Genomic DNA, 20,946 nt, shown 5'->3' with positions numbered 1-20,946 from the left:
CGGTACCGACATTGCATTTTATATACGCGGTATATTATGTTTTCACAAGATTTTTTTTGTATTATATCAGTACATGGCCTGGCGCTTTGTATAAACACGTAGCTAATTTTTGATTAGTCAGTGCACTGCAATGCACGTAGCCACTATAAATTTACCGGTATTGCCCGTGACTAATGTATTTCCAGACGTGCTCAGCAGAACAACATATACTTTGATTAGACAGAAAGCAGTTTTTAAAAATGATTGTAGAAGCTATGCAAAGCCTAAACTTGACTTTGGAGGACGGATTAATAGAGCCACAATGCTTAGTTAGCAGCACAAAATGGACGAACATAGTCCTGATCACAGTCATGTTCATTTCGGGGCTCATTAACTTGATCGTGTGGTTAGCAGCTACAATTTATCGGCGGAAGCTGTTACGTCAGAATTACGTGTACCTCTGCGTCACCAGCTTGTTGCTTAGCAACTTGGTCTTTTTGACGTTGAACTTATGGGATGAATTTTCGTCATATCTGCTGAAACCCGAAGTGTCATTGAATCCCCCGAATCAGGGACTCCAGGTAATGTAACCCAATATAGCGTGTGTCAGCTTTTGCTTTGTTGATTATATATACCCAACTTTGGATATACCCACACACAAGTACCACACAGTATTACCGCTTCCTCGTTTTCATGCAGGTTTTGTGGGCGTTATGCCAATCGGGATCTGTAGCCATGCTGTTTGTTATGTGTGGGAACATATTGGCACTTGTGTACGTTCTCTTGGATTCCGCTTATTTTCATCACGCAAGAAACGCACCGGCTGTGGGGATAGGAAACGAAGAAAACACTGCCAAGTAATTTCTTACTTATTTTAATACCATACTGTGGGGTAAAATGGGATACTGTTAGCACGTCATATTCATTGTTTGTGTTGTTGTATTTTTACTATAGCAAATATGACATTAAATGAGAATGAAAACATGTCTCATTTTACCCCACTATACTATATAGCCGTTCTGTAGCCTACAACAAACTTTTCTGTTGACCAAAATCCCCATAAACAGTGCTTTTCTGTCTTCCGTGACGTCACAGAACAGGATGCGCTATAGTAGTTAACGGTAACAACACACTTTAAGTGCCCGCAGCAGTCACGTTTTAACAGGACCGGTTATTTTTGTATCAATTTCAAAGAATCTGCGTTAACAGTTTGCTATAAACTTTTTTAAATCAACAAAAGGCAGGATGCACTATGCGTCATTATTACACCTAACACTTTATAAAATACTGAACTTTTAAAAAAGAAAACGAGTTTTTTTATTTTAGTTAGATTCTTCAAGAATTTCTGTAATTTAAATACTTGTGTTCAAGTTGTTACTAACTTCCGTTATAAGTAGATGCGTAAATTTAAATTTGATTCCGGGATCTTATTTATTTGTCCCGCGCCAATAAGTGGTTATAGTGCGTCTGCCACTAGCACAGAGCGTACTGTTTCGGGACTCAACGCTGCTACCAAGAAATAAAAAAACACACAAAAATAATCACCCATTAAATATACAGTAACAGAGAAACGAGGTGTATGAAAACAGAACAGTGCTACACTCATTCAATTATTTATTACAGCATACTGTAATCTAATTGTGTACAATTAAATTTCTAAGTATTGTGACAACTTTCCACAGAATATTGCAAGTTAAACGACGCAAAGCAATTGGCTTAATATCCATCTCATGGTTCATCCCTCTAGTGTTGGTTATCGCTGCAGTTCTTAAGTGGAACTGTGCGGCTAGATGTCAGTGCAGCCTCGGGGCAATGGGCGACGTATGCCCAGTTAGTGATGGTTGCTCAAGAGTGTGGAGTCCTTTATTTAATTCCTATATTGGTCTAAACGTTGGTCTTTGGCTGCTTGAGGTAAGCTGAATGATCAAATTTGTATTGATACCACTCACCGCCGTACCGGAGGTAGCGCGGCCAATTGGTTAAATTCAAGGATCGTCGATGCTACCGTTGTAGCCGTATATATAGTAGAGTGGGGAAAGATGGGACACCTTTTCATATTATTTTCTTGTCGCATTTAGTAGTAAACGAAAAAAATTCAAAGAATTATGAAACCGTATCCTCACGACTCCCAAAGACCGTTGTTATTTGTTTAAAACACGATCAGGGTATTAAAATATTATGTGCTATAGGTGTCCCATCTTCCCCCACCCTACTATATGTGTTTTTGGACAAAACACTTAATGGCGATTGCTTCAACCCATCAGTGGTCACTAATATGGGTGGTCCCAATTATCAGCCACAAATAAAACAAATCAAAAAATAATATTCAACAACTCACAAAACAGTGTTTAAAAATCAGTTGTCTAATTTTTTGGCCGTACAAAGAAACAACTATAAAGTTATATTAACGTGGTTAATGTAAGCTAGCACGAGGTGTATAAAACAGAACACCCGTTATAACGACTGACATTTTTCTGCCACGCGAAGAAAGAGCAAGTTACATTTATTCAATATGCACTCTACGTTCTGTTTTGTGTATATACCTAGTAACTCTTGTAAAAGTAGACATCACACTGTAACTCTATACAGTGTATACATGACCAAACGCGTTCGTGAGCGTCATCTGCATGTGTAACAATAACATCTTTATCTTGTGTAGTCTACTTGCTTTGTTTGTAAAATGTGTAACAAGGTTAATTTTGGCAAACATAAACAACTGGCTCAGACGAAGCCATGTTATTAGTCACAGGTTATAGTACCGTTTGTGTTTGTTTTTATTGTTATATGCTTTGTGTAGTCACCGTCTACATGAAATCCCTTGCCGATTCCAATAACAATATAGGAAATAATTTGCCGTAATTTTTTATTGGAAATAATACGCCATGGGATATTACTTTAAATTTAGTTTAATTTCCAGTCTGCGGTAATTTCCAAGTTCGAAAAACACGTGTATAAAGTACATGTAGAATAAGACCATATGGAGAAGATTAATTTTTAGTCACATACGAAGTGTTTACTACTGTGGGGTAAGATGGGACACCGTTAGCATCTAAATCGCATATTTCCGAATCGTGTTGTGGACAAATAAAAACGATCTAAATTACATGTTCCATCTTGCCCCACCCTATTATTCAACCGAATAAAATTAAACTTTTTTTGCAGGTTGTTAGCCTGTTCATCCTGACGTCACGAGGGGTTCTGAATTTCGTCAGTTTTACCAGAGCACCACCTATTAGGAGTCAGATTGCAAGCGAACTAAACGACAGTTTACCTGGTTTAAATGAGTGCGGTCGGGCCACGACAGACTGTGACGTAGGTAATGACGTCACAGACGTAAAACAATCCACAAACGCTGAGAGATCTCGGCCAATCGCAAGGCGTGTCACGTGGTTTCATTTGACTCCAAGGCTTCGATTAGTGGCTCTGATTGGCGGATTGTTTTTCGTTTGTACATTGCCGCTTGTGATGACATTCTTCATCGATGTGGGAGGCGCTCAACTAGTTACGCCTGCAGCCCGCGTGACGTCAATGCTGTGCATCTACATCTATTGTCTCTTGGTTCCTATTCTCCTTGTAAAATACATGGCCAATCTTAAACTTGCACTGGTCAAGTTACTTACCTTTATTTTGTGTTGTTTTCAATGAGTTTGTGCTTCTTATTGTCGGTGTATTAAACTGTAAAATAAAAGATGCAGAATATTCGCAGCGTTTCGTTTTTAACAATTACCGTTCTATTGTTAGTACCATCTTCCTAATAAAAACAACGCACGTCTTAATTTTGTTAAGTTATAGCACGATTTGGGGTACAGAATTTACGCGCTCGCCCACTAACTCGGACATTTTATGTTTTGTTCCTTTTTACATATCTGTCTCGAGTTGCTGAAAAGAGTCGTTTTTTTTCTGAGATAACCTTGGCAATGATACAAATAATTAGGTTGTTAGTGAGTCATTCATTTTCGTTTGCCTGGTTTCCACGATTCAAACGAACTCCAGTAACCCGCTTTCGAACCTAAATTAGGATGTCCAAATTACGGCCCATAGCTGTGTTTCGGCTTATACTAGATGATTTCTGTGACCCTCATTGCTTTAATCGTGACTCATAAAGCAGAGTGTGCGTTTTCGATATGACGGCAGTGAATGTAATCTCTATTTGTTATGTATATACAACAGAGTTTTCTAAAGTGGCAGTCAGTTTTAAAAAATAGTACGTTAGATTTTTTAACACAGTTAATTCTTAAAGAGTTCTTTCTCTATAGTTAAAGAAAAAAGAACGCGTCTTGATCAGTAACAGTATTCTGTTTATTGTAGGCCTGTTCAGGACGTAGGTGTACAAATGTATAGGAAATCACATTACCTCTGTTGTACGCCCAAAACTTGTTATGCTTTCGGTACGGTCAGTTTAGTACGTGAGAGTTTACTAATGGGAAGTGGTATAGTCTAGCTTCTGATAATTCGTGTACTTATCGTCTAATTACTTGAGTTAATGTAGCGGGCCTAAATTTCAACGGTCTTGTTTATATTGGTACGCCTTAAGTAATATCGAAAGCAGATCTTAACTTTAGTTGGTTGATTTCAATGACTCTATAGTCGCAATGCATTTGTTGTATGTTAAAATTGTTTCGAATGTTCTACTAGTAAACAATTTAAAAGATTTTTAGTTTTTTGTCAAATTTCTAACTGCTGCTTATATGTATAACTATCGTGTTATTTTTATTTTTATTTTTGGACAGGATACAAAAATTTGTTTAAATTTATTCACGATGACTTCGTTGAATATATCTGATGGCGATTGTATATTGAACGAAAGCAGGCTTGTACATATACTACTGATTCCAATACCTTTTGTGTCGGGAATTCTTAACCTTGTAGTTTGGTTGTCGGCCACCGTGTACCGCGAGAAGCTATTACGTCAGAGCTACGTCTACTCTTGCGTCACCAGCACGTTGCTTAGCAACGTTTGCTTTTTAGGGTTCCACGTTTGGGATGAGTTCGGTGCATTTCTAATGCCACCTCTCATGTCTGTTATTCCACCCGGACCAAAAATGCAGGTGAGGTGTGGCCAATGACGTCACAAAACATGACGTCATCAAACGTTACGTCATCGAACATGCTGTCACCAACATGAACCCTATATCCAGGTGATGTGGGCGCTGTGTGCTTCAGGAGCAATCTCCCTTATGTTCGTCATGTGCGGAAACCTCTCAGTTCTAATTTATGTCATGTTAGACAGCACCTACTTTCAATTGCCAAAACGAACATCGTCTCGCCAACGCCATACATCAAGGTAGAACTGTTCGACGTTATCTAGTGGCGACTTTAGGAATAAACATTCCGCTTTGCTCAGAAATCTTGATGTCAAACGGCGCAAAGCAGCATTCCTCATCGCTCTCTCCTGGTTGTTGCCGCTAGCTCTTACCATTGCCGCGGTCATGGACTGGAACTGCACGGAGAAATGTGACTGCTCGCCCGGCTCAATGGGCGAACTTTGCCCCAGGAGTAAAGGTTGTTCAGTCATCTGGCCACCACTGACCAATTCCTTTATGGCAGTGAATATAGCTCTGTGGTTTGTTGAGGTAATATCACGTTATTAAGTTGAGGAATTGTTTTTGGGGAATGTTGATTTATTCGCTCTATTTTTAAAGTTACTGTAGGTATTAGGTTTTCGTGCATGAACCTCGCCTCGTAAAAAGTGCATGACACTCGTTTTATAAAAAGTGCATGAATTTCTAATAAAAAATTGTTTTAGGCCATATCGTGCATGACCTTCGCCTCGTAAAAAGTGCATGACACTGGTTTTGCGGAACTTGCAAAAAATTCGTGTTATAGAAAGTTCATAAAACTCGTATTTTAGGAAGTGCACGAAACTGCTATTTAAACAACTCGTGAAATTCAGTTATGCGTGATTGCAAATCGTCATAACTTTGTGCCATCTCACACGCGAGCAATTTACCATGACCTTTTATTCGTACAGTTTAACTATTCGCCAATGGAGGCCTTAGTCTTTAGTTAGCATTAGCTGTAATATATTAAAACCGAACACTCCGTTTAAACTATTCCGTTTCACGCAGATAACCTCTCTTGCTATTCTCACTGTCACCGGAATACGTCACTTCCAAGCGTCACGTGACCACATGACGTCATCAGTGGTTCAAACGGTCTCCAGTGGCCCAGACAACGATCCGTATGCGAAATCAGGAAACGCAACCGAACTATCTGATGCGTCTGCTGGTGTTAACACACCGCCAGAAGCGGCCGTACCAAGCAACAACACAAGAAACAAAAATATCCTAAGAGCACTAAAGCTTAACCCTCGTTTACGGCTCGTGGCTTCACTTAGTACTTTATTTATAACATGTACCATTCCCCTTGGCGTTGTGTTTTTGGTGGACGTTAGAAGCTCTTCAATTAACGTGGTAGCCGGACGCCTGGTATCCATGCTTGGCGTGCAACTGTACACTCTATTCTGCCCTATCCTTTTGCTGATATACATGTCGAGTCTCAAAACTGCTTTAATCCGTTTAATAACTGCAATACTGTTCTGTTTTCGGTAAAAAAAACAAGAAATAAGACTGTATATTTTATGCACATATTTTAACTCAAACGAATGTATATAAAGCGGCTATATGAAATAAAACCAAACCACAAGGAAAAATTCTATATATATATATTCAACATGCAATGTATCTTTTTCAGTGCTTGGAAAATGGCTTTGCGCAGCGGTTAAAATTTTTATAAAGCGGCTGCGGAATTGGGGCCATTGTGGGCTTATATGGGGCCGGTGTGTAAACTGAAGGGGCAATCATAGGGGGCAAAGCTGGTGGCAAAAACACAAAATCCGGCGTCAACAAAACTTCTTCTCGATTTTCTGCTTGAAGCGCTTGTTGTAGCTTAGTATTGTTTTCCATTTGCGCGGCTGCGTCTCTTTCGGCAAGAAGTTGGTTTATATCGACGCCATTAACACGCACCCCCGATCTAGCTGGTACTTGAGTATTGTTTTGTGCTGCGAGGTCCTTTTCGGCAAGAAGTTGATTTATATCAACGCCGTTGACTCGAACCCCTGACCTAGCAAACTTTGAGCTCGCTTCTGCCAAGCGGTCAGCGTTTGATTGCCGAGTAATTCCCCCATGTACCCATGAGATAGCTGGCTTGGCTTCGATACCTTTTACTTTGGGTACGCACCAGTGGACGAGGTCTCGTTGCCCGTAACCTTCATAAACTGTCTTCGGTGCATTCATATGCAGATGGGCTGTATAATGCATATACGGACCGTTAGAGCTTTTTAGCAATTATTGTACACAATCAAAAATAATACAAAGTGACCGATAGTACTTTTGGGAAAAATGGAACACCTCGAGCACATAATATCCAAAGATTCTGATCGTGTTTTAAACAATTAACGATATGGATGTCAAAAGGATTCATAAATCCTTGATTGTTTTTTGTTTACTACGTATCAAATAAGATGCGAAAATAGAGCGAAAATGTGTCCCATCTTTCCCACCCTACCATCTAAACACCTTTTACATATTTTTTTTAATGTTCTTTGTTTACTTCCAAATGGGACGAGAAAATCAAATGAAGAAGTGTTTCATCTTCCCCACCCTACTTTATTAACAGTTAACTTACATAAACTGCGAGATTCTATTCCTTCTTCCAAAGGGTCAAAGTCGAAAATCGATCTTGGTTCTACTTTCCAATCCCTTTGCTGGTAGCCTACGTCATAATCAACTCTGACGTCATAGTTTACAAAAACTATGACGTCATTATTTTGCAAATGTTACAATTTGACTCCATGCAAAACGTAAACAGAACATGCATTTTTTTTAATTGTTACGTCACAATAAAATTTTACGTCATCATACGTGGCATATTCCCATGACGTCGGTTAGTCGATTTTAGTCTCAAAACAGTCTTAAAATAAGTTTTCCGTTCGTTTTCGCTCGACATGACGTCACAAAGCATTCTTCTGATTATGATGTCACAAACATGCTGCAAATCAAAACAATAAAAAAAGAATGCAAACTGAACAAAAACTTAACTTACATTTTGAGTTAGGACTTGCCATTTTAACTGCGAGACAAAACAACTGGCTGAACAAACTGAAAGACTTGACTTCTTATCTCACACCGTCGCAAGCATTGTGACGATAACCATGACTCTTATGACGTCATATAAGTGAACTATAGTGACGACATATGCGACAAAACGGTAATCCAATAGGATTTGTAGTAAAGGACATACCGATTATTGCACTCTAAAGGGCTAATTAAGTTCATTTAATTTTTTACTAATGTTTCTTAAGTTTTAACGTTTTTTTTACGAATTTCAGACCATGACGTCATGATCCAGCAGTCTTCTGGTAGTTTTCAAACTGGAGAGACAATTTTGACTGCTGGATGAATTATAATGGATCGGTTTTGACCTTATCTGAAAAACAGAATACAATGCAAGGTGACATAGACTGCAGAAACTATTTTACCATTTCGGATAGTGCTGACTTTACCTACCTTTTGTTAGGAGTCTATTACTGCGTCAACGCGGCATTAAACAAATAACATTATCATGTCATTGTTTGACAACGAACGGGAAAATGTTGTTTGCGGGCATACTGCCGATTACCTAGTAAACATACTAACGTTTCTTTAACAGATTAACGTTTTTTCTTACTAAGGGCACCTCCTTGAAAATTCTTTGAGGTTAATGCATTTTCGCTTTATGACAAACGAGAAATCGTTTTGTTGGCGTTGCCTAACTTTATAGCAGCGATGTCCGCACCGTTGTGCAAGCGCAAATCGTAAAGTTTATTGGCATGTTAAAATTGAATGGGTAACTATTACAAACGGCATGTGACATGTACGTGGCGAATGCACAGCGATTTTAACGTCTATATGGCTTGTTAGAAAATTGTATGCATAGTAACTTATATTATACTATAAATACAAGATTGTTTTTTTAAAGGTAAAAGGACATTTAGGGTCTTTTACTAAAAGAGATGAGTACGAATTTTGATCTAGAATCTTCACAGAAAAGCAAAGGCTGTCCGGTAAGTAATTTTTGGTAAAAATAGACCTAAACTACAGTGGGTGATGACGTAATAAGCAATGACGTCATTTTTAGCGATGGCAAGTGTTCGTAATTTGCGCTGCTCTGATCGGAATTGGCTTGGGCGTTGGCCTGGGAGTGGGACTGTCAAATCAGAACAAAGCAACAGGTAAACGGTTCTTTACAGTTTAAACTTTATATATATATATATATATATATATATATATATATATATATATGTTTTAATTTTAATTTTTTTAGTTATTGTGACCACTGACCCTCCAAAAGTAACGACATCAACAAAGGCACCAGTGACAACAACAACAGCTGCTGATCTAGGTATAACTTAATTTACGTTATACTACAGACTATACTGTAAAAGACGACATAGATTTATTAAATAAAATGTTTCTAAACTCTTTTTGATTAATTTTTTTTTAATTTTATTATTTTTTCGTTTAAAGCGACATTCGTGCTATACAGCTTGTATGGATTTAATGGTATAAACAGTATTTTTAATGAATATGTATTAATTTTAAGTTCCTTGCTGGTTTGGTTATTTCCGAAAACGACAAAAACGGTTACGTACCATTGCTTTGCTATAGGGCTATATGATATTAAATGCCATTTTTAAAAAGTTTGCACGATTTTGTTTTCTTAAAATTTTACAAAAAGGTCTATTTTTCATTACAAGGTACTGGGCCATGGCAAAACTATCGACTTCCAGAATATATAACTCCGTCCCATTACCGTCTAACACTTCACCCTAACATGACAACTGATACATACACTGGGACCAACGCAATGACTTTTACTGTCTCGCAGGTGACTTTTTACATTTTTACACCAACAATTTTCTAAGCTTATCTGTAACTTTTAAAATCACCAATTGTATATATTTTAACGGTAGCCGGTTTTGACTCAATTTCTTAGGTTTTAAAACTTATAAATACGTTAGAAACATATAGCAAGGTGCTGGGGGAAGATGGGACACTTTCTCTTTCTATTAAAAACACGATCAGAACGGTCAATATGAAAATCGTAAGAGTACTGTTTTAAACTTATTTGAATGTTCTTTCTTTACTACCAAATGGGGCGAGAAAATAGAATGAAAATGTGTCCCATCTTCCCCCATCCTACTATACATTTAACCAGCTTATAACTTTTAGCCAACCAAATACGTCTTGGTTCACGCTGACGCTCAAGTGGCAATCCATAAGGTGACATTAGAACATGTTGTTGGTGGTGCAACAACATATCATGGTCTGAAAATTGTACGAGAATTCCGCTATCCAGAGTTCGAGTATTACGTAGTAGAAACGGATACAATGTTGACGGTTTTAGGTAAGAACGTTTGAGCATTTAAATATTGTTTTCTTGAATTTTATCCTCGTGGTCTGAAAACGACGCAGTCGTTATAATACGGGCGTTCTGGGTTTTACAAATCGTGCCAGCTTACGAGTTGCAATGTTTGTAACTTTGTTGGGGTTTGATTTTTTATATAGATGATAATTTAAACAACCCATTAATGGCCAATGGGTTGGAGCAATTGCCGTTAAGTGTCTTACCCAAGAAAACAGACGCACACAATGCGCAGATATGTATTATCTGGACACTAGGTGTATTGGTATATACCACGCAAGTCTCATGTTTACCTAACTTGGTAACCCGTATCGAGCACGGGGTGTATGAAAGCCCCATGTTATAATGATATCATTGCCCCGCCACGATAGGATAAAATCATTAATGATTAATCTATTCATATTCAAATGGAAAGTGATAAAAGTAACTGAAAATATGTGGTTTCCTACCTCAATGTACCAAGACTAGGTTATAATGTCACCAGCGGTTTTGTGATAACAAACCGTAAATCACACATACGAGTCACTAAGCGTTAATGACAGTAATCACTTGCAAACATTACGCAGGTGATAACGAGAACTATGTACTTACCATGGAGTTTTCAAGCTCGTTGGTACTGCGGATCGTGGGCTTATACAAATCGACATACACAGTACCCGGCACTGGAGAAGAAAAGTAAGTAAAATTGGGTCCATTTTTAGGGTGGATGGGGGAAGATAGGACAACTTTTCATTCTATTTTCTCGTCCCAATTGGTAGTAAACAAAGATAATTCAAAAAAGTTTAAAACCGTAACCTTAAGACTTCAATAGAATGTTGTTAATTGGTTAAAACACGATCAGGAAATTTGGATATTATATGTGCTAAAGATGTCCCATCACCCTACTATGTCACTATACATGGGGCAGCCATATGCAGTTCACTTCTTCCTACGAATGTCCGCAAATTATCTTAGTGAATAGTTTTTTTATTGAAAATTTGGACAACCCATCAGTTTAGTGTCTTGCCCAGAGGCATATACCCCCATAATAATACCAGCGACGAACCTAGAACCCATAACCTCTGGGTAAGAGGCGGGTGCGCTACCAACTCTGAAATAAACAAGTGTTAATGAAATCTCTTACTGTAGGGCCATGGTAGGCTCTGATATGGAACCCACCGATGCACGAAAAGCTTACCCGTGTTTTGACGAGCCTGCGTTTAAAATTCGTTTCACAACAACTCTAGTACACGAAGCTCACCACAATGCTTTATCGAATATGGATGTCGATGTAAGTACATAAAGGAAATATTTACTAGGGCAGTAAAATACCTGCAATGTATGCAGTTTTCATTGTACCACAACCACACTTTATTGGGTGTGTCGTTCGCATAATAGTCCTCATGTGGCAGAGAAATAAAAATACGTTTGTCTGGCTTGCCGGCGCCATTGTGGGGATGTAAGCTAATGCATAGAAAGTCGAAATTCATTGGCTGATATACAAAACAGTACCCGAAATATTGTGAACATGCTATAACTAATGCAAGAAGGGTATTACACGGAACAATTGTATATGATAATGGAGATCTCACGGTCTGAAATAAATAAATTAAGACTAAATTAAGACTGAAAGCTTTTTTTGAAAATAAGAGATAAGGCCATTTTTTAAATTTGTTTATCAGTGTGTCTCAGGAGTCCCACAACATGTGTATAGATTTCTACGAAACTACATTTGGTTATCAATTTAAATAATCATAACAGACAGTTTTATAACGATAATTGGTGCGTGTGTTAATTCAGATGGTAAACAATTTGAGCACAATTGTTTAATTATGAATAATTTAATGAGTATTTAATTATATTTTTATGAAAATTTTCATCTTTTTCTGGGACATCCTATTTTTCCCAAACCAAATATTTTTTCTAAATATAGAAAGTCGTTGATCGGAGTGATGGTCTCAAAGAAACGTTGTTCAAAGAGTCAGTTCCCATGTCGACTTATCTCGGTTGTTTTGCAGTCAGTGAATTTGTCTCGCTCGAAGAGAAGAGTGCGAAAAACGGCATCCCGGTAAAACATATGTTTCATTACCCACAAAGTTACACACGTGGTAACTTGTAAGCGGGCACGAGGTGTATAAAAAAAGAACACATGTGGACAAGTAACGTTTTGTACAGGCCTTTTTAAAAAATGCTCTTATGTCTATTTTTGTGCTGTCTTAATGTAAATACAGGATCGCAAACTTCGCACACGTGAAGTTTTTGTATATGCTTTTTACTTTATTTTTATTTTAAATTTCAGTTGCGTGTATTTGTCCCGCCCCATCAAAAAGACGCCGGTCAAGCGAACTATGCACTTGATGTAATGAAAATAGTGTTCGATTTTTTCGAGGAATATTTTGGAATGGATTACGCGCTTCCAAAATGCGGTAAGCCGACTCATTGCTTTCGTGGAGCTTTCGTACAATCTACAACCGTTTATTTGTACAATCTCTTTACTAATAGTTGAATAATATTCTATTCTATATGTGGCCGAGGTTTTCGTCGAGTACCTTTAGGCCAGAGTTGGCCAACTATCCCAAAACCCAGGCCAATTATACCATTTAAAAATTATGACTCTGTCCTGGACCTCCCAACACCTTGACTTTATTCTAAGTTGTTAAATAATGATTATACACCATAAGGTGAACACTCGTGTTGTGCTAAATATACATAGTAGGGTCGAAGAAGATGGAACACCTATTCATTCTATTTTCTTTTCCCATAGTTTTATTCTTTATTCTCTAATCGAAGGTCAAATTAAGCAAATCATTTTCGTATACACAGACATGATATCTATTCCCAACTTTGGAACCGGTGCAATGGAGAACTGGGGCCTTATAACCTACAGGGAAACCAATCTGTTATGGGACGATCGCGAATCTTCTACAGCGAATAAACAACGCGTTGCTGCTGTTATTGCTCATGAGCTTGTACACCAGGTGATTCTATCTATGGTTTAAGGTTATTTTGAAGCCAAAAAAAAAATTTAAAGCCGGCCAAATTAATAGTATTCCAAAAAAAGCTGTAAAAGTTAATGCCAGAAATTATATGAGAAAATTCAAGAACACGATTTTTTTGCGGAATTACTTATTTATCAGCAAGTACGAAGTAAACCATGCTCTTATACATATATGTATATCTGTATATCTGACTTGTTCATACTGATTTTACAATACAGTGGTTCGGGAACGTGGTTACAATGAAATGGTGGGATAACCTCTGGTTGAACGAAGGTTTCGCTTCATATTTCGAATACTTAGGACAACAAGTGGCGGAACCAACATGGCAGATCGTAAGACCTTGTTTTGTGCTTTATATCGTAACCAATCCGGTGTAAACCAATTGAGTAGAAGCCTATCTCTATAGGTTAACGTTTGGATAGCAGGCGCACAACATATACCTCTTAGTTTGTGTTTTTGATTACAGTAAGAACAACAAAAAACGTCAGTTTTGTAAACATGCTTTATATTAGGATAGAGCGTGTTCGTTATACTTACAAATCCTCCAAGATCTTAAAAATGATTGTATAAACGTACACCTATGTTTCATGTATTTGATTTTGTACGAATTGCAATTTAGTTTTCTTTTTCCAGATGGACCAGTTTCTAATCCAAGACATACAACCCGTTTTGTCGTTTGACTCAAGAATAAATTCACACCCGATTGTAGTTAACGTATCCACCCCGGGCCAGATTACATCAGTATTTGACACCATTAGCTATTCAAAGGTAAAGATACCCCAGACCTTTTCAGTATCGCCTAAACCTAATAGCTTTCATCTTAAAAGTATTTTTACCGACTTTCCCTACTGTGTGGATTGTTTGTATTTTTAATTCAGGCAGCTGACCGCTTAAATATAAACAATGCGCATATAATGAAAATATAACTTTTAGCACATTTACACATATACAGACATTGTAGTTTAACATTGTAGTTTTTATACTTTAACTAAACTGATTGTTACTTTTATGCCTTTCCGACAGGGTGCTTCTATTCTTCGCTATATGAGAGAAATTTTGGGGGAAGAGGCATTTATGGGTGGCATTAGGAACTATCTACGTAAACATGAATATGCCAACGCCGATCACCATGAGTTGTGGCGTGACGTACAGGAGGTATTAGTAGTTACATCTTAGCCATAATAGTTGGCAGTATTAGTTGTTTTTTTTTCGGTTCTATGGTGTTTAACGTATATGATGCGCGTACCACTTTTGATATTATAAAGATCTTTCATGTGGTATATGAGCAACTTTTTAGATTAACCAAACAAAATATTAACGATTTATTGAACGAAAGTATGAATATACTATGCGTGTACGGTGTATAACAAGGCACCCATGTTATATACTAGAAAGTGAGCATGCGGTGTAAAGATACGCACCATGTATGCCTGGTGCGTATCGTAATTTGGATACGATTTTTTTAACGATTTTTGAATTATTATTTTGATTGCATGAAGCTAATTTCCCCACCTAATACGTTCTTCTTATCTATTTAATAATTTAATGCTATACGTTTCATTCCAGTACATTGACGATAGCACATCGTTGACGATAAACATAGCAGACACAATGAATCCATGGGTTGAACAAATGGGTTACCCTGTTCTCTCTGTGGCTAACGACGGTACTGTGACCCAGGTAAGCTTGCTCTTGATACCCCTCTCTTTGTTCTTTAGATAACATGATCTTCGCCATCGTTTTCGAAAAGATACATAAAAATCATGTTATGTTATGTTAAGCTACTTTTCTCAGCATCTTTTCGAGACCAGTATTTTAGCATCTTTTCGAGACCAGTGTTACTTCTATAAATGTAGCTGTAGTGGCCTATCTTACAACACATAAATCTATGCTTTATAATACCATAAATCTAATGTGTCTGAAACACGCGTTTTACTTTAGGACCATTTTCTCATCGACCCGAACGCAGACTTGTCTGGAAGAGAACCGTCAGCATTCAACTACAAATGGAACGTCGACCTCGCTTATTACACGAGCAATGACCCAACCATAACAAAGGAAAGATTGGCTATAAATGCACCTTGTGAGTGAGATGTGTATGTTTGACATAAAAACAGTACCCTTAAAAACATTGCAATCGGCATAACGTGTATAAAGGCAAATGTATGTGAATGGTGTTTCAATAGGCCGCAGTAGGACAGATTCAATTGAAAAATGATTGCACAAGTGGTAGAATTAATATTGATGACTGAATGAGTGAATGAATGAAGGAATGAACAAATGAATGAATGAATGAATGAATAAGTGAATTAACAAATGAAATGAATGAAAGAATGAATAAGTGAATTAACAAATGAAATGAATGAAAGAATGAGTGAATAAATGAACGAATGAATAGAAAATGAATGAATGAAAATAAATAAAAAAGAAGGAATGAACGAACGTTGTATGAATGAATAAACAATACTGAGACCTCCAATCCGTACAATGTTTTTCCAGCAAAGCAGTTGGCTATTGGTACGCTGAACCCAAATGACTACTTTAAACTGAACCCGGGACAGCAAGGATATTACCGTGTAAACTATGAAGTTAGCATGTGGAATACAATAAGTCAACAATTGGTAAACGACCACACTGTATTCAATGAGACGGACCGCTCGAATTTGATGGACGATGCCCTAACCCTTGCACCGTAAGATACAATACTTTATTACTTTTACTAGATTTTTCCATTGTAAGTATAGATACAATTAACGATAATTGCCCTCTCGAATCTTCCTGTTACCCAAACGTTCTCGTTTAAGTACTTGGATGGCACGACTTGTTTAAGCCAATAACAATGTCTAAATGTTTAAGCCAGTTTAAGCCAACGATGTCTAAAAAAAGAACATTGTATATAAGTGCAATACACCTATATTATCTATTGAATAAATGATCCAAAATGGGCCAAACGCGTACAAACATCCTACATAGCCTGGTTTAGGACTCTAGGTGTTTTCAGTGCGGCACGTCGTATTCTCTGCAACTTCAGCCATATACTGGCACATTTACCTAATAATATGCACATTTATATTTCTAAACGTAAACCTATACTTAACACTTATACAGAGCTAAAAAGATAACTTACCCACAAGCATTAAACATGACGAGGTACTTGGACAATGAACGCGGGTATCTAGTATGGGATGCTTTTTCATCCGGAAGCTCTTACATCCGAATCATGCTTGAAAGCACGCCCATCTATCCAGACTTTCAGGTTAGATGTTTGAATCGTATCACCTAACGTTGATGTAGCTAATATGCGTAAATGAAGACTCGTCGCTGCTACTATTGTGGGCGTATGTGTCTCTGGCAAGATGCTTAAGGACAATTTCTCCAACCCAGTGGTCACTAATGGGTTGACTGAAGTATCAGCCATATACACATTAAAACAAAAAATCGAATAGTTACCTACAAATTTACATACATGGTAACTCGTGTATAAGCGAGCACGACGAGGTGTGAAACAGAACACTCGCGTTATAATGCCTGTCGTTGCCCCACCACGAGAGGTTAAATAAGTTACATTTATTCATTCATTCATTCAAGTATATGGCAAGCTCACAACTCGTGTATATCGTACTGTTTTTGTTGCATGTGTGTTGCTTGAGCAATTGGAAACCAGTGTTTTAGTAACTTGAAAACAGAAAAACCGTGCTGTGGTTAAGTTATAGTAGGGTGGGGGAAGGTGGGACACCTTTTCGTTTAGTTTTTTCTTTCCATTTGGTAGTAAACAAAGAACATTCAATGAATTATACAATCGTATCTTCACGACTTCCATATAGACCGTTGTTAATTGTTTAAAACACGATCCGGCTATTTGGATATTATTTGTTAAATGTGTCCCACCTTCCCCCACCCTACTACATAAATCTTTCAGGTTTTACCACTACTGTTATACAGGCATACTACCGAACTAAAGTAAAGCCTGCAGCTGACGAACTGGGTTGGAATGCAAGTGTGGGGACGCACGTGGAAAAGTAAATGTGTGATATTATAACAACAAATATTACGTTGTGCTTACCATATAAAAACAAGTGCATTTACTTTGCTCTCAAGGATAACTAGCTCCTATACAAAAATACTTGCCACTGTTTAATAATTTTTCGTAATGTTCAAAAGTACTGACTTAAATACAGCATATTTACAACGTTTTTTTTTAAATTAACATATACAGCTTGCTAAATTCCTATAAATTTGCTTAAAGGTTAAACCGTGCGCTGTGCCTTGGTTTGGCATTGAGGTACGGAGATGTTGATGCTTTGGCAAATGCGACAGACTTTTTTAGCCAGTGGATCGCAGACTCATCATATTAGTAAGAATAAACTAAGTCATTACGTTTACGGGTGTAACATGGTTAAGAGCTGCAGTATGTATAGTAGGACGGGGCAAGATGGTACACCTTTTCATTCAATTTTCTCTTCCCATTTGGTGGTAAACAAATTACATTCAAAAAATTATAAAACCTTATTCTCACGACACCCATATAAGGTTGTCAGTCTTCCCCCACTCTACTTTATTAAAACTTATTTGTTTTTACACCTGTATTACAATATATTTTAGTGGGACATTGTTATTTTTTAGCAAAATTGATTCGCAAATGTTAACTGGTTCTTTATACCCTACCTGTACTGTAGTTTTGTGCTTGGTATACTTTTTATAAAACATTTGATTTTTTAGTTTGTATCCTGACACGAGGCAGCTGGTGTACAGATACGGCATAGCAGATACAGGTGTAGCGGAGTGGGAGACGATGCTTCAGAGGTATTTGGTTGAATCGGTGGCTACTGAGAGAACTAACCTAATGAGAGGGTTGACATCAACAGAAGATGTCACTTTAATATCCAGGTGTGTAATTGATTCTTACTTTAATTTGATGTTGTAGAAATGGGCGCATTTTAGAGTAACACTTCTCCAAAGGTCTGATATGACAATGCTTTATGACAGCATTGTCGGCAAGATATGTAAAACGATGGTATTGTTACTTAGGCTAACGAATAGTAAATTTGTTGTTACAACTATTTAGAAAAGCAAACCGGTTCAAATATAGTTGAGCCCGAAGGCTACCTCATTATTTTAAATGTTACTGCGGATTTTAAAAAATAGTTATTCAGTGATCGCCAGCAAGAATAAATTTACGTTTATACTAAGCACTAATAAGATAACGCTAACTTTTACCATCCAACGTTTACAACTTCTGGCTGATACCAATTATTGCATTTATTGCTTACAATACATTTTGAACTGATGTGTACTTCTATAGAATGTTAGAATACAGCAAAAATGAGAGCATCGTCAGAACGCAGGACTTCTTCAATTGGATTACCTACATCTCATATTCGACGATAGGCAACAGAATGGCTTGGGCTTGGGTACAACTTAACTGGGAGTATATGGTGGCAAGGTATGGAAACAGACTTGTTTAGTTATAATACTATAATATAGTAGGGTGGGGTAAGATGGGACACTTTTTAAATCTTTTTTCTCGTCCCATTCGGAAGAACAAAAAAAATTCAAAGAGTTATACATCCGTATCTTTATGACTTTCATTTACTTTTTCGTGGGGAAAATGTGGCAAATTAACGCACTCGTAGTTTTACCCCTGCCTATAACCTAGTTTGGGTATAGATAGCAAATTTAAAAATGTAATTGGCCAATACCGTATTGGGCGCGTAGGAGAACGTACAATTGCTTGGTTTAAGTCTACTTAAACTTATGTAAATGGAAACATAATGTAACTTTCTCATGTACAGGTTTGGCATCAATGACCGAAATTTAGGACGATTAGTTCCGAACATCGTTTCAGATTACAACACGGATGTTCAATTATGGGAGGTAGGAATATACAAGGCATTATTGCATATTAAAAATTAAATTCCTAAATGACTTAACAAATTTCAACGTTCGCATTGCTATGAAGGAATAAAGCTTACTTTGGCTAGAATTTTGGACAATAGTCTGTGACCACTGGGTTGGAGCAATTAATGAACTTTAAGCGTCTGGTTTAAAGACCGCACTTGCTTAAAGTAATAATATCTTCAAACACGCCGACTTTGCTAACTATAGGCCACCGTTTTAGCTTTTGGCTATATGGAACTGTCTTTAATATTGGTAGGCTGTTTGCTTAATTTAACCCTAAATCGTTACAAATCAGTCGGTTCAGTTAAATACGTCTAAAAAAGTATTAAAAGGATATATATAGTACGGTGGGGGTAGATGGGTCACCTTTTATTTCTATTTTCTCGTTCGATTGGGTAGTAAAAAATAAAAATAGAAAATATAAAGAATTATAAAACCGTAACCTCTCGACTTTCATTAACCATTGTTAATGTTTAAACACGATCAGGATATTTGGTTATTATGTGGTAAAAGTGTTCCACCTACTATACTACTTACGTGTTTCTTTTTGTGGATAGAAATAATTGATTTTTGACATATTCCATAGGTTGAAAGTTTCTTTGCCCGGTATCCAGAATCTGGTGCTGGTGCAAGCGGTCGTATATCTGCTGTTAATGAGATAAATACTAATATCCAATGGATGAAAGAAAACCAGGCTGTAATTGCTGACTGGTTGGCAACTGAGTTGGGAAATTAGTGTTCCAAAAAGTTCTTTGTGTCGAGAAATACGTTTGATCTCACATTATGTAAATTGGCGGTTTTAGACTGCTCATTTAGAAATTATCATTTAACTTTTAAGTCAATACTGTTTCTAGAAGCATTTGTTGTTAATTTTTTTACATTTTAATGAAAAAGCCAACACGGCGTGCATTATACATAGTGAGTTCCTAAGAGATTAATTTCGTTTATGTTTATCAATTTTAAGTAGCATTTCCGTATATATATATTAGACGACTGTTAATCTCATTGTACTGTAATGTATATTTGTCTAGCTAATTCAACTTTTCGTATTATTTTCCGTTTAATTTCCGCGCAGCACCAATAATATTCAACCAATTGTTATCATTCCGTATACAACCATGAGTTATTTCATTGTTTTGTGAACGCTAGTGGCCTTGTAGACCACTTTCGTCAATCCGTCCTTCTTTGCATCGGTGTAATGTTGTATTCATACTTTCTTACAACCAATGACCTTTATAGTAAAGTAAGCTGATAATTCTTAAAATATTGTTTTCTCAATTAGCCTACTCCAATTTCTATCATAGATATCTAGATATTTTTGTATCATAGATGTCTAAACATTTGGTACCACTATGTTTTGGTTTGCTCATGGTGAACCTAATTAAAGAGGGAGGAGAAATTCTGCGCACAATAAAGAAACAAAGAGGAAAAAGAGTTAAACCATTCACGTAAGTGTACTGCTCTAAGGTTGCGATTTTTCTTGCGACTTGGCATATTTTGCTATAAACAACACGAAATCGAAGCGAAGCCATGAAGTTGTCACCCATATCGTTATGTTTCACCAATGCTAAAAAATATAGTTTCTTAGTTGGAAAATTCGCACAGATCTTCAGTCATTTTGGTTGTACAATGCGTACGTATTTATACACATATTTTTGTCAATCATTTTACAAAAATATGAGCCCAT

At 37.1% G+C, this 20,946-nt stretch overlaps 4 protein-coding genes across 5 annotated transcripts; 3 read left to right on the top strand and 1 right to left on the bottom strand.

Moving 5' to 3' along the window:
- The first annotated feature begins 31 nt into the window (after positions 1 to 31).
- LOC149727083 (uncharacterized) lies at positions 32 to 3,755 on the top strand. Its single transcript, XM_089890015.1, has 4 exons — positions 32 to 560; positions 679 to 836; positions 1,662 to 1,890; positions 3,142 to 3,755. The coding sequence occupies exons 1-4, from the start codon at positions 240 to 242 to the stop codon at positions 3,622 to 3,624; spliced, it is 1,191 nt and encodes a 396-aa protein (XP_089746141.1). The 5' UTR covers positions 32 to 239; the 3' UTR covers positions 3,625 to 3,755.
- Positions 3,756 to 4,677: 922 nt separating this feature from the next.
- LOC149727082 (uncharacterized) lies at positions 4,678 to 6,535 on the top strand. The gene is made up of 4 exons (XM_089890014.1): positions 4,678 to 5,027; positions 5,118 to 5,263; positions 5,324 to 5,552; positions 6,048 to 6,535. Exons 1-4 carry the CDS (start codon positions 4,740 to 4,742, stop codon positions 6,528 to 6,530), a joined length of 1,146 nt encoding a protein of 381 aa, XP_089746140.1. The 5' UTR covers positions 4,678 to 4,739; the 3' UTR covers positions 6,531 to 6,535.
- Positions 6,536 to 6,543: 8 nt separating this feature from the next.
- LOC149727081 (uncharacterized) lies at positions 6,544 to 8,164 on the bottom strand. 2 transcript variants are annotated; one of them, XM_089890023.1, is made up of 4 exons: positions 8,023 to 8,161; positions 7,842 to 7,968; positions 7,606 to 7,692; positions 6,544 to 7,225 (listed from the first exon to the last, which is right to left on the bottom strand). In XM_089890023.1, exons 2-4 carry the CDS (start codon positions 7,939 to 7,941, stop codon positions 6,669 to 6,671), a joined length of 744 nt encoding a protein of 247 aa, XP_089746149.1. In that variant the 5' UTR covers positions 7,942 to 7,968; positions 8,023 to 8,161; the 3' UTR covers positions 6,544 to 6,668. The 2 variants fall into 2 exon arrangements, with proteins under 2 accessions (XP_089746149.1, XP_089746150.1); XM_089890024.1 differs by lacking the exon at positions 7,842 to 7,968 and having other exon boundaries at positions 8,023 to 8,164.
- Positions 8,165 to 8,296: 132 nt separating this feature from the next.
- LOC149727080 (glutamyl aminopeptidase-like) lies at positions 8,297 to 20,606 on the top strand. The gene is made up of 24 exons (XM_089890001.1): positions 8,297 to 8,430; positions 8,938 to 9,022; positions 9,097 to 9,190; positions 9,283 to 9,360; positions 9,716 to 9,846; positions 10,191 to 10,365; positions 10,950 to 11,058; positions 11,512 to 11,653; positions 12,296 to 12,430; positions 12,662 to 12,788; positions 13,186 to 13,340; positions 13,580 to 13,693; positions 13,995 to 14,129; positions 14,385 to 14,516; positions 14,928 to 15,041; positions 15,303 to 15,444; positions 15,861 to 16,053; positions 16,470 to 16,617; positions 17,304 to 17,380; positions 17,608 to 17,715; positions 18,081 to 18,248; positions 18,664 to 18,804; positions 19,154 to 19,235; positions 19,846 to 20,606. The coding sequence occupies exons 2-24, from the start codon at positions 8,972 to 8,974 to the stop codon at positions 19,993 to 19,995; spliced, it is 2,901 nt and encodes a 966-aa protein (XP_089746127.1). The 5' UTR covers positions 8,297 to 8,430; positions 8,938 to 8,971; the 3' UTR covers positions 19,996 to 20,606.
- Positions 20,607 to 20,946: the final 340 nt, after the last annotated feature.

Source organism: Ciona robusta, chromosome 12 (genome assembly GCF_009617815.1).
Source record: "Ciona robusta chromosome 12, ASM961781v2".
In the NCBI taxonomy this organism is placed as follows: Eukaryota; Metazoa; Chordata; class Ascidiacea; order Phlebobranchia; family Cionidae; genus Ciona; species Ciona robusta.
The sequence above is the reverse complement of the archived record's forward strand: the minus strand, read 5'-3'. Positions and strand labels throughout refer to the sequence as shown.

Coding starts and splice junctions, on each gene's coding strand:
- LOC149727082 (XM_089890014.1), top strand. CDS start 4,740: ATGACTTCGTTGAATATATCTGATGGCGATTGTATATTGAACGAAAGC. Junction 5,028..5,117: donor CACCCGGACCAAAAATGCAG/GTGAGGTGTGGC, acceptor CCCTATATCCAG/GTGATGTGGGCGCTGTGTGC. Junction 5,264..5,323: donor CGCCAACGCCATACATCAAG/GTAGAACTGTTC, acceptor CGCTTTGCTCAG/AAATCTTGATGTCAAACGGC.
- LOC149727081 (XM_089890023.1), bottom strand. CDS start 7,941: ATGCTTTGTGACGTCATGTCGAGCGAAAACGAACGGAAAACTTATTTT. Junction 7,693..7,841: donor ACGTCATGGGAATATGCCAC/GTATGATGACGT, acceptor ATTATGACGTAG/GCTACCAGCAAAGGGATTGG. Junction 7,226..7,605: donor AATAGAATCTCGCAGTTTAT/GTAAGTTAACTG, acceptor TGCATTATACAG/CCCATCTGCATATGAATGCA.
- LOC149727080 (XM_089890001.1), top strand. CDS start 8,972: ATGAGTACGAATTTTGATCTAGAATCTTCACAGAAAAGCAAAGGCTGT. Junction 9,847..10,190: donor TGACTTTTACTGTCTCGCAG/GTGACTTTTTAC, acceptor TATAACTTTTAG/CCAACCAAATACGTCTTGGT. Junction 13,341..13,579: donor CTCATGAGCTTGTACACCAG/GTGATTCTATCT, acceptor TTTACAATACAG/TGGTTCGGGAACGTGGTTAC.
- LOC149727083 (XM_089890015.1), top strand. CDS start 240: ATGATTGTAGAAGCTATGCAAAGCCTAAACTTGACTTTGGAGGACGGA. Junction 837..1,661: donor AACGAAGAAAACACTGCCAA/GTAATTTCTTAC, acceptor AACTTTCCACAG/AATATTGCAAGTTAAACGAC. Junction 1,891..3,141: donor TTGGTCTTTGGCTGCTTGAG/GTAAGCTGAATG, acceptor CTTTTTTTGCAG/GTTGTTAGCCTGTTCATCCT.